The sequence below is a fragment of the Rhamphochromis sp. 'chilingali' genome (assembly GCF_963969265.1).
Source record: "Rhamphochromis sp. 'chilingali' genome assembly, chromosome: 21".
NCBI lineage: Eukaryota > Metazoa > Chordata > Actinopteri > Cichliformes > Cichlidae > Rhamphochromis > Rhamphochromis sp. 'chilingali'.
This window is the reverse complement of record NC_137949.1, coordinates 1,889,017-1,905,386: the sequence shown is the minus strand read 5'-3', so window position 1 is coordinate 1,905,386 and position 16,370 is coordinate 1,889,017. Positions and strand designations below refer to the sequence as shown.

The window sequence follows — 16,370 nt, the reverse complement described above, 5'->3', positions numbered from 1 at the left end:
GCTTCTCTTTAGTGAAGATCTTCTTATCTCAGCTACAGAGAAAGGCCACAATAAAGGGAGTTATTAAAAAAAGGTAATTTAAAGAAAACTTTTTTGTCACATATTCTTCAATTATGGTTAAAACAAAAACAATGTAATGCATAATCAGTCAGGTTATCAGTAATATCGATTACACTGTAAACACAGCACAAATCAATGGCTGAGTGCAGCTACACCTTACATCATGCTCTTCTCCACATGTGAAGCCCGAAAGATCTGGTATGCTGCTGACCCACGGTGATAAAGTGAAGCACCACACCTCCTGACAAAGCCTATTACCAGCCTAAAGCGCAAAAGACCATATTTAGAGGTGTGTGAGTGCGAAAGAGCGGGCCGTTATTAACCAGTATGCCTTTAAATGGCGTGTACTGGTGCTGAGGAGAGGGCGGACCTGGGTGGCGCGCGCGTGTGCGCCTTTCGCCTGCAGCCGCTGCAAGTGGCACCGAGCTAACAGCGGCTTTTGTGCCCATGATGCACCGTGGTCGTCGCACCTGTAAGGAAGGATAAAGCTGTCACTGTACCGTCTCTACATCAGCACCACCGGCGCCGGAAACACTGCTGCTTAAAAAAAAAAACACAAGTCTGGACTAGAAGAGGAAAAAAGATCTCTGTGGAGTTGGATTTTAGCAGTTGGATACTCTTGGCTGTCTGTTTAACTAAGGTCAGTAACGTCGTCTGTGTAGTCTAGTCTGTCCATATCATTTATCCACGTATGACTTGAACTGAGACAGGAGCATGTTCCAGGGAAAATATGGGGAAGAGGCGGATCGAGTTTCCACTCCTGACGGACAGGTACCACGGGACTAGCCACTTTTACGGGAGTTTCCCCTTCACTCACAATTTTTACGCACCGAAACGGCGAATGTGCCGAGTCTCCTTGAAGGAAAAGTCGCGTCTGAGGGGCTGAAAATGAGAATTTCTGCCATGTTGTCTTCTAAATTGGTCTGATGGAACAGACGCACAGTGACTGGCGGGTGTAGAATTACACCCCCCTCCACTCTCTCGGTGTTTACAACAGAAATGCTCAATTTTCGTTTCATTATATTTCACACATACACAAATAAACATGCTCGTGTTGAATATGAAAAACGGGGCTTTGAGGGAAACCTGCAGAACTCGTTTTTAAAATGATGAATAATAGATGAGGTGAACGCCAGGTGTCCAGTGTCCGCGCATTGTTCTTGTCTGCAGCTTTTATGCTGGAATGTCAAACACACTGCGACGCCCTTTAGGCCCCACAAACCCAGCCTACAATCTTTACATTTAGCTTCATGTCATTTCGTGTCATTTGAGCAGTTTGATTCATGACCTTCCGGAGATGGACAGCGCGCGGCGGCAGGCTGCACGCTTCCTCGCCATGAAATAACCACCACATTCCTCAATCACCCCCCATTTTTCTGATTTTTTTTAAGCTAAGCGCAACTCAACGGAATTCTTTAAAAGCCTTCACATTACTCGATCAAGATCAATAATAGCCGGTTCAGTTTTAGCATTTGCTTGGAAAACGAACGTGCTCCGCTGAAATGGAGCATAGCGATTATATGTGAGGAAAATTTCATTTCCGTAAAAGGAGTTTTTGGATTTTGGTTTTCCCCCTGTGGATCAAATGGCGTCCGCAGTAACAGCAGGGAGGTTTGCTGACTGCTCCTCTCAGCAAACTGCCTTTCATGGCGCACAATAAGCTTACAACTTTTTTTCATCTGCATCACTCCACATTTGCTGAAGGGGCCTGTTTTAACTGGGCCCGATTATAAGATCAACTCGAATTCATTTAACAACAACAACAACAAAATAAATAAATAAATAAATAAATAAATAAATAAATAAATAAAATGTCATTTTAATTGGACAGTGTTTTCCCCCTTTTACACCATTTTTTTTACACTGCGGCAAATGCAGGATGTCTCATTTACATCAAATCTGACTGTTTTCCACAGGACAAAAACAAAAGGCCCCGCGCTTGTATAAGAATCCACCGTCTGCCGCAAAATAACAATCAAGGCCTCGATCTGACGCCGTCTAACATCAGCTCTACTTCGAACCCATGAACAAGAGTGAAAATGAGTTCAGGCGGATGGCAATTAGATATTTTTTTCTTCGCCGCTGCAGTGCATATTTCGATGTGTCGGATTTGTAGAGTTAATAGGATTAGATTTTTTTTGTGTGCTTTTATGCACGGGGAATTCCTAATCTGGATTTTTTAACGCTTCTGTGGATGGGCGTAACCCAAACCTAGAGAATGCGTCTGTTTCCCCTGCAAAGGGCCCAATGATGTCTCATCACCTACACTTTAAATGGCTAATATTCTCCGAGGCTGACAGTTCTAGGAAGAAAAAAAATCTTTCGTTTGATTATTTTTAAATATTTCTCGGCAGGTTGTGTTAAATCTGATTGTAAATGTGTGTTCATTATTAACATGTGATCCAGTGTTGGGTTGATATATACTGAAAAACGCCTCAGAATACGACGCGTGTTTGATGCAGAAATATAAAACACCCCTTTAATTTTCCTTCATCCTAATTTAAGGTTAGGGTGGTGGTGGTAGTGTGGAGGGTGGGGGTGATTCGGGTAATTTGGCTGTCCCTTTTCCCCCGTGGTTGGCAGCCGATTAACTACGCTGACAAATCAAGTGTAAAAAGCCAAGGGCTCTCAAGGTACCACTAATCCCACTGGGCGGGGAGAGTCAAATAATACGCAGCATTCTGGAGAATGCTCTTTTCTTTAGTTTGGTCGTTTTCTGCATTTTTTCGTTGTGAGTGTGTCATAGTTGGGCCATAAAAAAATCTCAATTTTGTGAACAACTGATCATTTAAAATTGTATGTGTCAGCCTGAAAATACAAGTTATTTCTGATGAAGGTTTTAGGCTTAATGATGGGCAATTCAATAACCGAGTTTTTGGATAACATGAGAAATATAAGGTGATTAAAATACCTTCAATCAAATGAAAAAAGTCCTCAGCTATTAGGCTGTCTGGTGTTACGTAAACGGGTGGTGGCGGTGTGTGTGTGGCTGAGAGGTGTATATCCGTGCTTTGGCTGTCGCGTACACGTGCAGTCGTTTATTCTTTTTATTCGAACGTGCACACTCGTGATTAGACTTATGGAGTGTATGCTGTACGCGTGCGCTCGCGTGTTGCGTGTACTGCCGTTGGTAAAGTATAGGCGTCTGTGGTGTCGTTGAGCACACGTGCACGAGGCTGTGGGAGTTTGTGGGGTGCTGGGTGCTCTCTGACTGGGTGATGTAATGCCGTGAAGGGTGCTGCAGCAGAAATCACGGAGCCCAGGGAAGGCGTGTCCTGCCTGCTGAGAAGCTGGATAACAACACGGTGCCCACGCGCAACCGCTGCCAAATACACCCCCCTCCCGCTCTCTCCCTTCCTTTGCTCCACAAACACACACACACACACCGTCCCTCAGCTTAGCTTTCTTTTATGTTGCTGTTATTTAATTTAATGAACTTGTAGTTTATTTAAAAACGAACAATCTGCAGTAATAAAATATGGAAGCTTTTAACAGGTCAGCAAAGAAAATGAGACTGAACGTTGACTCATTTCATGCTGAAGGTTTTAGGGTCAGAATTTAATAATGAATATATTTGGTTTCCACGACGTTTCTCTGTTGATACGTTGAATTGTTTGATAATTGTATGAATAAAAATATAAAACAAAAAACAAATAAACAAACAAACAAACAAACAAACAAAAAAAAAACCAAAACCCAACAATGTTTTCAGTCAAACAAATTACAATTTCCACCTTAAAAAGATGAAATGATTTATTTTAGTCGACTTCTAATAGAGATTCTGCACATTTTGCCAGTACCTTGGTACATATGATGGATTGTTAGGTTGTCGTCATATGAGATTTTCATGGCATGATTTTCATGTCTGTTAGAATTATCAAAAAACATTATTACTGTCTAAAAAAGCTGAACAATGATCATTTGACCATCTCTTAATCTCATCTGTAATTTCATGTTTCATTTCATGCCAAAGGAATAAACACACGAGTACAGAGAAGCAAAGAGACGTTCTATTGAGGAACAAATACACGCTATCTCAGCGGCTTGTCCAGAGGTTTCAGGACATCACAGCACATCGTCACATCCAGTCTGTGTAGAAGAACTGAGCCCAAATGCATCTGCCTAAAATGGTGGATCAGTGCTGCTCTGTGTACCAGGAAAGGTCTGTTACAGACTTGAAGTATGTGTTTGCAGTGTGATGAAGAATAGTGTTAGGGTGTTTTGTGAAATGCATGAGTGGGAATGGATGAGGTGGAACATCCCTCCCTCCTCCATCTCTGTTTCCACTCATCTTTCCTTCTGCTGTCTCTCCTCCTCCTCCTCGCCACTGTCAGCATGCATGTGCTGCTCAAATGATTTTGTACCACTGCAGCAATAAAGCCAGCAAAGAAAATGGCACTTCTTTGAATCCGCTGTGAGATGCAAAATGGCCAGTGTCTCTGTACGTATCTGGAGGCTTTACTCTCAGTGAGATAAGCGCGTCCCAAAAATCTGTAGCCTGAGATATTATCGTTAAGCTATGGAGGACATTTTGTCTCTGCATCTGGACAGCATTACCGCATGCGTGTGTGTTTTTGTGCAACGGGTTACGCTTGTGATCAGGGCACCTGCTGTAAAATTACTGGCAAGTAGCATCAATTTAAACACAAGAGGCCAGCCGATTGGTCGCTTTCATCTGCATTTGCACACACACACACACACACACACACACACACACACACACACACACACACACACACACACACACACACACACACACACACACACACGCTTCACTCCAGTCCGTGTGGCTCTTAATAGGATTCAGTGTGCTGCTGCCTTTTGTCAGTGAGTGTATGTGGAGTCGTCCCTGTGGGGTTCGTCAAAGGAGCCTTTTACCGAGAACAATGATCCATGCCGTTTAGCCTTTTAACCCCCAACACTTCTCACACAGCAACAAAAGACACACACGTGTGCACACGCGTCGTGCAGAGTGTACACATCCTGAAACCAAAACTGCAGACTTGCATCCTCAATTTCTTACTGCCTAATACTGCGATGCCCATGTGGGGCTGATAATGCAAATTACGACTACAACCACAGAACATTTAAAAATCAAGATTTTACTCATTTGAACATTCATAGAAGATTTCAAAGGATTTGAACTATACCTGCAGCCTGTGCTGCTAGCTGGAAGTTCCTGTTTTCAGTAAATCAGCTAAACATTATGTTCTCACCATCCTGCAGGTCTTTTAAAAAATGTAATTAATTTTTTGGGATGCGTATTAAAGTGATGCAAAATGTTTTGTAGATGATGGCTGCTACTCGAGTAATATAAAATGCACATTCTTAACATCCTTAATATCCGAGTAAATGAAATGATAAAGTTTGCTTCTAAATGCAACATTTAATAATCATCTTTGGCATTAATGAAGAAGAGAAGTGTTTCCAAGAGTGGAGCAGCTGATAATTGAGGGGTTCAGCATAGCACAGTGAGATAGTGCAGGTGTACTAATTGAAAGGCTGGTATTTTAAATCCTGGCTGCCCTAGTCGGCATGCTGAAGTACCCTTGGGCAATTTACTGAACCCTGAACTGATCCCGACGGATTCGTTGGAGTATGAATGCACGCTGTGTGCATTCACTTAGATGTGGAACGTGCTTCTGTGAATGAAACATGTTCTATAAAGTGGTCTGAGTGAAAGGTGCTCTAAAAGAACCAGCCCACTGTAGACATTGTGTGTGCTGATAGAGTCATATGACACAATCATCACACAACACGTAAAAGTCTTACGAGGATCGTTTTGGAGGTTCAGTGATATGATGATGCAAACATCCGTGGCTGTCTCTGTTCTGGTTTCGTTTTGAATTCTGTTATTTCTGCTAAACAGACACTGCAGAGACTCTCTCCGTCAAAAATGGCTTAATTTATGTCAGTAATGCCAGTTTGGCCTTTTTTGGCTGCTTTACTTTACTGGGTTACATCAAGTTGTATTACCATGGTAACCCAAGCAAACAACCAAGTAATGATCAACAACATAAAACAAAATGTTATGTGTGTCCGTGTAAAACAGTATATTAAAATATTTCTTGATTTCACTTCTCAGTTTATACTTGAAAAGTGTCCAGTGATATTAACACGACTGCACTGCATGTTTATACTGGTGTGTTCACAGAGGTGAGCATTCCTGTGCAAATGGTTTGCATAACTCGTACCACTGGGCACATACTGAGGCTGTATGAGTAGTTGACACAGTTTAGCCCAGAAAACAATTTGCAGTGACATCTGGTTAAGACTTCATAATTAATCATGATCCACAGTATAACGAGCCCACATTTCAAAAGAGCTGAAAAATGAGTGGTGAAGATTTTTCACCCAAACAGTTGTCACATGACATCTCGCCAGAGCTCCCACCCCGAGACACAGCAAAGGATTCGGGTGGTGTTTCAATAAACTCACCGAGAGTGTAAATATTCAAAGGGCTGATCTACGGTTTCATTTTTAAAAAGATGATTTATTCTTATTGTAGACCGTGTACAGAAGAAGCTTTGTGAAATACTCTGGTCGGCCGATCTTCATACATTTAATAATAATTATCACATACAACAACAAAATACATCAGTACTGTGTGTACAAATAAAAAACCCACATCATTGCTGTAAGTGTCACTATTACATTTATGTTAGAAGACTGTTTTAGATCAAAGTCATGAAGGTAACATTTTTGTATAATTTTTGTCAGTTTGTGACACCAAATTAAAAGTCTTTAAACGTAAAGTTGTCATGTGAAAATGTATCAAAGTCCTTCATCATGATCAACTATGAAGTTTAACTGATCCTAATGCTGTGCATGAAAAAAAAGAGCTTAATTTTAGTTATGTCTTATTTATAATGGGGTTTTACACACACACACACACACACACACACACACACACACACACACACACACACACACACACACACACACACACACACACACACACACACACACACACACACACTGAGAGAGAAAATGCAGCAGTAATAATTCTACGTAGTAATATTGTACACAAATATATATTAGAAACATTGTATGCACGACAGAATATGTATTGGAAACATTGCCAGTTCCAACACTAATATTAATGACTTTTCGGTGCAGGCCTGTAACAATGCCTGCTAAATATTACCCTGATTATTATATAACAGGGAGCAGTGCGCATGAACAGAACAGAAAAAGTCGAACTTCATGTTGATTATTCAAAGATATTGTTTTCAGTTATCACTCAGGAGTGGAGGACGTACTTGTTGCAGTGGAGATATGGATTATTATTATGTTTACATGCCTCCTCCACGCTCAGGTTGGCCTGCGTTCTTTGATTTTATAATTTCGCTGTAATTTATCCGCCCTTACCCGTGTTCACAATTTCATGGCTCCATGTCGGAATATGTCGGGAAACTTTGAATTCTAGAAAGATTTATTTTACTGCGATGGTGAGAAAAACTGGTTGCTGTAGATCACAGTGGGACATGACCTGCTGGTGAATTAAATGTACAGCTGTATACATTTCCTCGTCTGATTCATTATGTGCACAAAAACTACTCAGATTACTTTAGTAAGGCACCAATTTTTTTTAAATTTTTTTTTTTACACATTTTAGTATTTAGTAAATTTTAGGGAAATTTCACTGATCCAAACAGTTAAAGGAACCCTGTTTATTCAGAGTGTAGCATTAAGTCAACTAAACTTCTGTGATCTTGCTCCGATCAGTTACAGCGCATCCAGAAAGTATTCCAAAATGGATTCAATTCATTTTCACCTTAAATTCTACACACAATGACCCATAATTACAAAGTGAAAAATGTTTGAATGAAATTCTTGCAAATGTATTAAAAATTAAAAGGAATAAAAATGTACATAAATATTCAGTCTCTGTCCTGACACTCAGAATTGGAAGTGGAGGATGAAAGTAAGAAGCAGGGTCTTGAAATTGACAAAGGACTCCCAGACCACGAGAAACAAAATTCTCTATCCTACTATTGCTGTTTCCCTACTAGGGTGAAACCTCCTCAAAAAACCCAGGTGAGTAGTAGAAGTTTAGGCCCAGCAGGAACTGTGAGACTAGTCAGGGTCAAGAGAAAGATGAATGCAGGAATTTACAGAGACATCCTTAATGTTAACCACTCTGTTAATGTCCTTAAGATGCAAGACCAGAGCCCAGACTTGAACCTGATTGAACATCTCTGGAGAGATATGAAAATGGCTGTGCACCGATGCTCACCATGCAACCTGGTGGAGCAATCGAGCTTCTGCAAAGATGAGTGGGACAAACTTCCCAAAGACAGGCGTGCCAAGCTTCTAGCATCACACTCATGAAGGCTGGAATTGCTGTCAGAGGTGGTTCAACATAATATTTAGCAAAAGCTGTGAATACTTATGTACGTGTTACATTTTTGTTCTTTATTTTTAATACATTTACAGGAATTTAAGCTGTTTTTTCATCTTCTCATTAAGGGCTATAATGCAAAGAATTATGAGGTGAAAACAAATTGAATCCACTTTGGAATAAGGCTGTGACGGGACAAAATGTGAATACTTTCCAGATGCACTGCAGGTAACAGGTGTTGCTAATCACTTTGAGGTGCCTTGGTGTTAATGAGACAACAGAGGAGCAACTAAGGCTACGTTCACACTGCAGGCAAAGCGCATCAAATCCGATTTTTTTGACCCTATGCCACCCATATCCGATCATGGTGTGACAGTGTGAACGGCACAAATCCGATATTTTCAAATCCGATCTGGGTCACTTTCGTATGTGGTACTGAATCCGATACATATCAGATGTTTTAGAAAGCGACTGCTGTTTGAACGGTCATGTCGCATTAAATCCGTCTTTTACGTCACTGACACAAGACAGACGCCAATTATCAGCGCCGGGGAAGCGCCCGAGAAGACATCGCGAACGCTTCCTGGCCATCCCGTGTAGATGTTAGTGAAACTGTTGGGAAGACAACGTGAACATTTTATTTGTACTATATAATCTGCAGATTCTGACAGAAATCTGCAACTATCCTTTGAAGCACCGCTCCTCTCTTAAACAGCAATAAGGATCATTATTAGGTTATTTACATTATTATGTAAATAACAAAATAACTTAAAGCAAAATTTGGGAAACGTAAAGTCCGAAGTCTTTCTATTAAGGGCCATCAGTCAAACAATATTGTTTGCTTTGGGTCTAAACAGAGCGCGTTGTGTATGACATCTTCTTTTGCGCATGCGGGCCGCATCGAGCGTTCACACTAGAGCACGTTTGCTGTCGCATTTTATTTGTAGTGTGAACAAGCAGACAAAAAAATTGGATTTGATCAAAAAATCGGAATTGAGCATTAAGACCTGCGGTGTGAACGTAGTCAAAGAGACAGCCACAAAACAAGAATGGTTTTACAGGCGGGGGCCTCTTACAACAGGATTAAGATCGGTAGAGCCGTACAAAATGACCTCTGTCAGGCCACAGGTGCGAAGGTCTCGGACCAAACAATCAGAAACAGACTTCATGAGGTTGACCCACCGTCCTCTAGAGGGGCTTGTGATCACTGCCCCACACTGTGGAATACGACTGGGATGTGCCATATATATCAGAATCAGCAGGTCTACCACAGGTTCACCTTAAGCACATGTGACAGACACGGAGAAAGAAGGTTGTGCTGCCTGTAATTTTTTTTAGCATGACCGGTTTGGTGGCCATATGATGGTCTGAGCGATATAACCATAGAGGGACGCTCAGACCTCTTCAGGTTACACAGAGGCACCTGATCGGTATCGGGATGATAGACAGATCGTCAGACTTGACACATTGTCGGGGTTCTTCTTTATGCAGTGGCTGGTCTCATGTGGACTTCCTAGAGGATCAAGGACTCCATTGCCTGACCTGAAGCCAAAAAACATCTCTGGTTCATTATGTTTCGGTCCATCTGGCCCTGCCAGGTTGCATCTCAGACTGTCCAGGAGCTCAGTAAAGCCCTGGTCCAGATCTGGGAGGAGTTCCCCAGGACACCATCCTGCTCAATGTTGTCAGGCATGCATAAAAGCACATGAGGACCATACAAATTACTGGGTACTATTTTGAGTTGCTGCAATGACATTTCAGACTAGCCTCCTGTGTTTCTTTTCCACTTTTCATTTCCATCCCTGCCCTGATGTGGCATCTTTTAGTTGCTACCCAGTCCATATCAGTACAGATAGCCAGTTTTTCCCCAAGTGTTCCTTTATTATTTTTTATTTTTAGCAGTGTGGTGTAGAAAATATAACTCCACCAATTTTGAACACTTCCTCTGCAGCACTGGCTGAAATGAAGCCCCGAACCATAACAGAGCCTCCACCGGGGCTTACACATTGCTGTACACACTCACTTTTGTGCTGCTTTTCTGACAGTTTCACCTACAAATTTCAATACTTGTATTCATCATACTGTAAGTCCAGTTGCCACAGATGTTTGTAGACGAGTGCTTGTGTAATTTGGCATAGATCACTTTTTTTCTTCCTTAAGATCGGCTCCATGACAGCTACGTGAGACCTTTCTAACGGCGCTCCAGTGAACACAAGCCGGATGAACTGAGGGTCCAGGAGCAAGTCTTAGCCTCTGTGTCTTTAAATGTTTCGCTGTTTCTTAAAGACATGGTTTTCAGATATTATCTGCTGTGTGTAGTTTTTTAGGCCTGACACTTCTTCTTTTGTCCTCCAGGTGTCCAGTTTCCTTCAATTCTTAAAGGTCAGATGTGTTCTGAGATATGTCAAGTTATTGGTGCAAAAAGACCATTCGATGCTTATCTTTGTGTTGTGTTTGTTATTTGTTTTTTATAGATTAGACTAAAGACGATGTAGTTTAAAATGAGTTCTTTTCTATGCTGTCCTCTCTTGAGTTTGGTGCTTTTTGATGCTTGAGTGCTTCATAGGTTAGTGTTGGGAAGCTTAACTAAAAACAAAAGCAAACAGCTCTGAAAATGGACCGGATTGAAAATGAGTGAAAAGCAGCTATGATGAAAAACTATTGAACCTCAGGCTCACTGTAAGCTCGTTGTTCTTTGTCCTTGGACGTGAATAAATCAAGAAATAAGTAAAGCAACGAGAGGTGTCTCAAGATGTTTGGATAGTACTGTGGAAGGACTTGACAGTTCATACAGAAAGCATAAATATAATTTTTTGGAATATAAAAGACCGAGTGTACAATTTGTCTGTATTAAAAAATATATAAACTGAGATTTTATTAAATAAAATAGTATTTAGCTAGTGGATCCGTGCCTGCTTGTGTTTTTTCTGTGCTTCTTTTTATTCAGCTGAAAGCTGAAGCTGAAAGCTGTCTCTCCAGGCTGGTCATCAGATAAAGGCAGTGCGCCTGGCTGACTGATAGTCATGCACTGCCATGAGAATAATGAGACTAATTTCCCTAGCAGATGACCGATAACTCCCAACAACCTTTGTGGAGGAGGGAAAAATGCAGTGATTTCACAGGCACTGTTATTCAGGATTGTTTTCTGCAGCGTGCAGGTTAGAAAGAAAAGGTTGAATGTATTTAGTGGACCATTCACAGCTGAGTGTGTAACCTGGTTTTTCCCTCTGATTATCTCTGCACATCTCTGAATATGAAATAAAGATGATGAAATTCTAATAAACAAAACTGCATTTTTTACAACAAGTGTTTTCCTAGCTGCTATGTGCACAGATGCATTTTAGTGCTCCACTTTGTGTCTGTGTCTGCCACTGAAACTGCATCCATGTGAACAGCCTGGAACAGAGCTGCAGTGGTCTAGCATGTGTGCTGCATAGTGGACTCATTGTAACCATGTGCCTTCTGTTTTGTGACAGGGATGTAACTGCAAAAGGCCAGCGGCTCCCCTGCCAGCTCCACATCCCAGCAGACAAAATGAAGGAGGAAATTCCACTCACATGACCTCGCACCACAAGTCTCCATCTTCGTCCGGTCTGAAGAGCAGGGCGACGTCTTAAAGGTCTCCTCCTTCTGTCAGCTTGCTCGGTAACATTTAAAAGGACAACAATCACTGCCCTGCAACACCTGGACAATTTACCTTACGACTGTTAACTACAACGACTGTTCTCCTGCTATTGCCCTTTCCCTCTTTTAAAGACATATTTTTTTATAATAAATGTTTATCCAAATATATCTATATTGAAGATTGAACTGTGGAACCCTGAAACTGAGTCCAGTCCCTGAGATTTGAATCTAACCGAATTCTCGTCAGACATTTTTTTGGATTAAGAAATTACTTACAGCTATGGATCTTGTAGGTTTTTCTATCAGGCTGCATGTGTTCCTCAGCACATGCCTGGGACTGGAGTTTTTAGGTACACCAGGTCAGTGGGCACGCTACCTCCGCTGGGATGCCAGCACCCGCGGTGACCTCAGCTTCCAGTTTAAGACAGAGGCCTCAGACGCACTGTTGCTGTACTTTGACGATGGAGGTTACTGTGACTTTCTACAGCTCTCAGTGGCGGAGGGACTACTGCGGCTGCGCTTCAGCATCGACTGTGCTGAGACCACTGTTGTGTCAGACAGACGGGTAGATGACAGCAGCTGGCACTTTGCCACCCTGAGCAGGTACAACCTGCGCACAGTGCTGGTGCTGGACGGCCAAGCCAAAGCAGGCGAGGTAAAGCCTCAGCGTCAGTTCATGAAAATAGTCAGCGACCTGTTCCTAGGTGGAGTGCCTCAGGATATCCGCAGCGGTGCACTTACACTGCCTACAGTGCGAAACATGCAGCCCTTCAGTGGCACAATCGCAGACCTCAAATACGGCATCTCACAGCCCCTGTTCCTAGGAAGCCTTAACGTGCCGCTGGAGTCGGAAGGATGGTGCACCGTGAACCCGTGTGAGAATGGTGGGATGTGCACAGTGGTGGACGGAGAACCGGTTTGTGACTGCTCCAAAACAGAATACAAGGGCCGCTTCTGCAGCGAAGGTAAAACACCTAGAAATCCTGCTGCTATTGATCCTGAAGGATTTAGACAGGACTAAAACTGCTAAAAAGTTTAAACTTGGCGTGTCAGCCTCTCAGTATCCTGGCGGTTGGTAGCGACGTCTTCCAGGGTATAGTTATGTTCCCCTTTTCTACTGTAATGAGACTTTATTTGAAAGATCTTCTGACATCTTCTGTTTCTGAAACAGCGTTTGTGTTAGCATGTGGCTAATAAGCAGTGTAACCCCGCCTATATTCTTACTCCTACGTGGTTTCGCTCTAAGAGGCAAAGCTGAACTAGCTCAAATAAGAATGGGCTTTAGCTGGGACAGTATATAGCCGACTTTAGTGAAAATAACTTCATAATAAGAATGTTAAAACATTGTCCTTTTGCACATAACTTGGCTTTTTTCCCTCCGCTGTCACAGCAGGAATCTGGGCGAGCGTGTGGATGTGTTTTTGTATGATTACACCATAAAATCAGAATCTAATCCAGCCACAGTTAGTGAAGTCCAGGTTAATGACATCGGCCCTGCAGGCAGTGATAAGGATGTCTTTCCAGAGAACGGGCCCCCCCGAGTCCCTTTTCTTTACCCAATCACACGATGGCAGGTGCTTTATATCACATCCTTTTGTGCTGACAATTTTGCTGGAGCTGTGTTTCAATTGCTTTACAGATGTATGTAGCCAGGGTGAAATTGATTTCTATTTAAAGAAACCTCCTTTACTTATTTCCTCCCTACAGGCCAAATAAAAGGCACGTTGATTGACTTTACATAGAAACTTCTTGTCATTTGATAAATCCTGAGCTCCGAAAATTCGCTTCTTTCTCTGTGAACAGTACCACTGGTACATGAAATAGATCCCAGCACCTCTCCTTTTATGTGCGCTGAAAACTCTTTCCATGAATTTAATTATTCACAATCAATACACATTTGTCCAAACCACCATCCTTCAGCTACTAAGTAGACACAATAATCTGACTCCTTATAAGATAATCAATACCACTTAGATGAAAAAGTCCCTGGACTCTTTTTTTGTTTAATTAATTTAGATCAGATGTCATTTAAATACATTTATTCTTCTCTTTTCCTCCGTGTTTCGTAGACTTTGGCGTGCTTCTCTTAACCTTTCACAAATATAGAATTTCCATCCCATTTGGGCTGATGCCACATCCCCAGCACACAGACAAAGGCCAGGGAATCTGGAGTTTAAAGATTAGACTCTTTTAATCTGTCTTCGAGGTAGGAGGAGGTATGAGGGCTTTCCTTTTTCTCTCTGTCTTGGTGGTAGCTCAGCTGCTTTGCCTTTGTACAGCTGATTGAAGGAAGGCATTTAACTCACATGGAGGGAAGAAGTGTTTGTGCATTGATTCGTGTCTTTTGGTTGCTTTTGAGAACTGGAGAAGACTGCCTAACGTTTAACATCATGTGCAGAGTGGAGGACTGTCTGCTTGAGAGGGGAAGCCACACTTTCTGTATACTGACCTGTCTGCTCCCAGAGCCAGTCCAATATATAAGAACATTTTGTTATCCTGCTATCAGACCTGTTATTTGCCTTCATCCTTTACTATTTAGAAGATTTATAACAATTCTAAATGGGTCATTTGGGCAGGGATCTTTCAGAATTTAGTTTAGTTTCCATTTAGTTTCTTGTTTTTTGTCTTAAAGCCTGATTCTTTGGGATGCGTTTGCTGACGTTTCCTACAATATGGTTTTTACATGAATAGAATGAAACCTATAAAGACATGTCTGTAGTCTCAGCTCAGGGAAGCATTTGTCCAAGTTTGTTCTGTCTTTAGACTGATGGATTAAAAAAATGATGGTAACTTAAGATAATGAATATGATAAAGGTGACGTCAGAAGATTATATTGCTGTAAGAGAGAGAGCCCACTTTTGAATCTGTTACCATCTAACCATCTGTCAAAACTGGCACAGTTTCAGGAAACAGAAGCAGATCAACACAGGTACAAGTTTCTCTAGTTTTTTTTTACTCAGAATATTTTTATTGAACAATTGTGGATAAAGTTAACAAAACAAGAGAGAAAAAGACGAAGGGAAACATAAAAACAGGCTACACTGAATACAAAACAGAACTTCTCACGTTGGAACATAAAAAACATACAATTAACAAAGCGTTTCTCTAGTTTTTAAAACACATGAAGGTGGTGTAATAGGTGGTGTAATAGGTGAAGTAGTAGGTGGTGTAATATGTCGTGTTATAGGTGGTGTAATAGGTGAAGTAGTAGGTGGTGTAATATGTGGTGTTATAGGTGGTGTAATAGGTGGTGTAATAGGTGAAGTAGTAGGTGGTGTAATATGTCGTGTTATAGGTGGTGTAATAGGTGAAGTAGTAGGTGGTGTAATATGTGGTGTTATAGGTGGTGTAATAGGTGGTGTAATAGGTGAAGTAGTAGGTGGTGTAATAGGTGAATTAATAGGTGAAGTAATAGGTGGTGTAATAGGTGGTGTAATAGGTGGTATAATAGGTGAAGTAATAGGTGGTGTAATAGGTGGTGTTATAGGTGGTGTAATAGGTGGTGTAATATGTGGTGTAATAGGTGGTATAATAGGTGAAGTAATAGGTGGTGTAATAGGTGGTGTAATAGGTGAAGTAGTAGGTGGTGTAATAGGTGGTGTAATATGTGGTGTAATAGGTGGTATAATAGGTGAAGTAATAGGTGGTGTAATAGGTGGTGTTATAGGTGGTGTAATAGGTGGTATAATAGGTGAAGTAATAGGTGGTGTAATAGGTGGTGTTATAGGTGGTGTTATAGGTGGTGTAATATGTGGTGTAATAGGTGGTGTAATAGGTGGTGTAATAGGTGGTATAATAGGTGAAGTAATAGGTGGTGTAATAGGTGGTGTAATAGGTGGTGTTATAGGTGGTGTAATAGGTGGTATAATAGGTGAAGTAATAGGTGGTGTAATAGGTGGTGTTATAGGTGGTGTAATATGTGGTGTAATAGGTGGTGTAATAGGTGGTGTAATAGGTGGTATAATAGGTGAAGTAATAGGTGGTGTAATAGGTGGTGTAATAGGTGGTGTAATATGTGGTGTAATAGGTGGTATAATAGGTGAAGTAATAGGTGGTGTAATATGTGGTGTAATAGGTGGTATAATAGGTGAAGTAATAGGTGGTGTAATAGGTGGTGTAATAGGTGGTGTAATAGGTGGTGTAATAGTGGGCAGGCAGGTGGGTTTACTTCTAGATGGGCCCAACATAACTGTTACTCTCTTTGTTAAGCCTGTTATTGTTGCATTATTATACGCAGACCACTTGTGTATATGAACTGGTTCCTATATTGTGCTTTCCTACTCTGAGCACTCAAAGCTGTCCTCCGCACTCACTCACATTGGTGGCTTGCATCTCCTTTATA

General features: G+C 41.5%; 1 protein-coding gene across 1 annotated transcript in view; it reads left to right on the top strand.

Moving 5' to 3' along the window:
• The first annotated feature begins 284 nt into the window (after positions 1-284).
• Positions 285-16,370, top strand: part of nrxn3a (neurexin 3a) — a 219,672-nt gene continuing 203,586 nt past the window's right edge. Inside the window, exons 1-2 of the mRNA XM_080870806.1 lie at positions 285-700; positions 11,881-12,993. Coding sequence (XP_080726932.1) covers positions 12,309-12,993 — 685 coding nt within the window. The 5' untranslated portion in view covers positions 285-700; positions 11,881-12,308. The remainder of the gene's footprint in view (positions 701-11,880; positions 12,994-16,370) is intronic.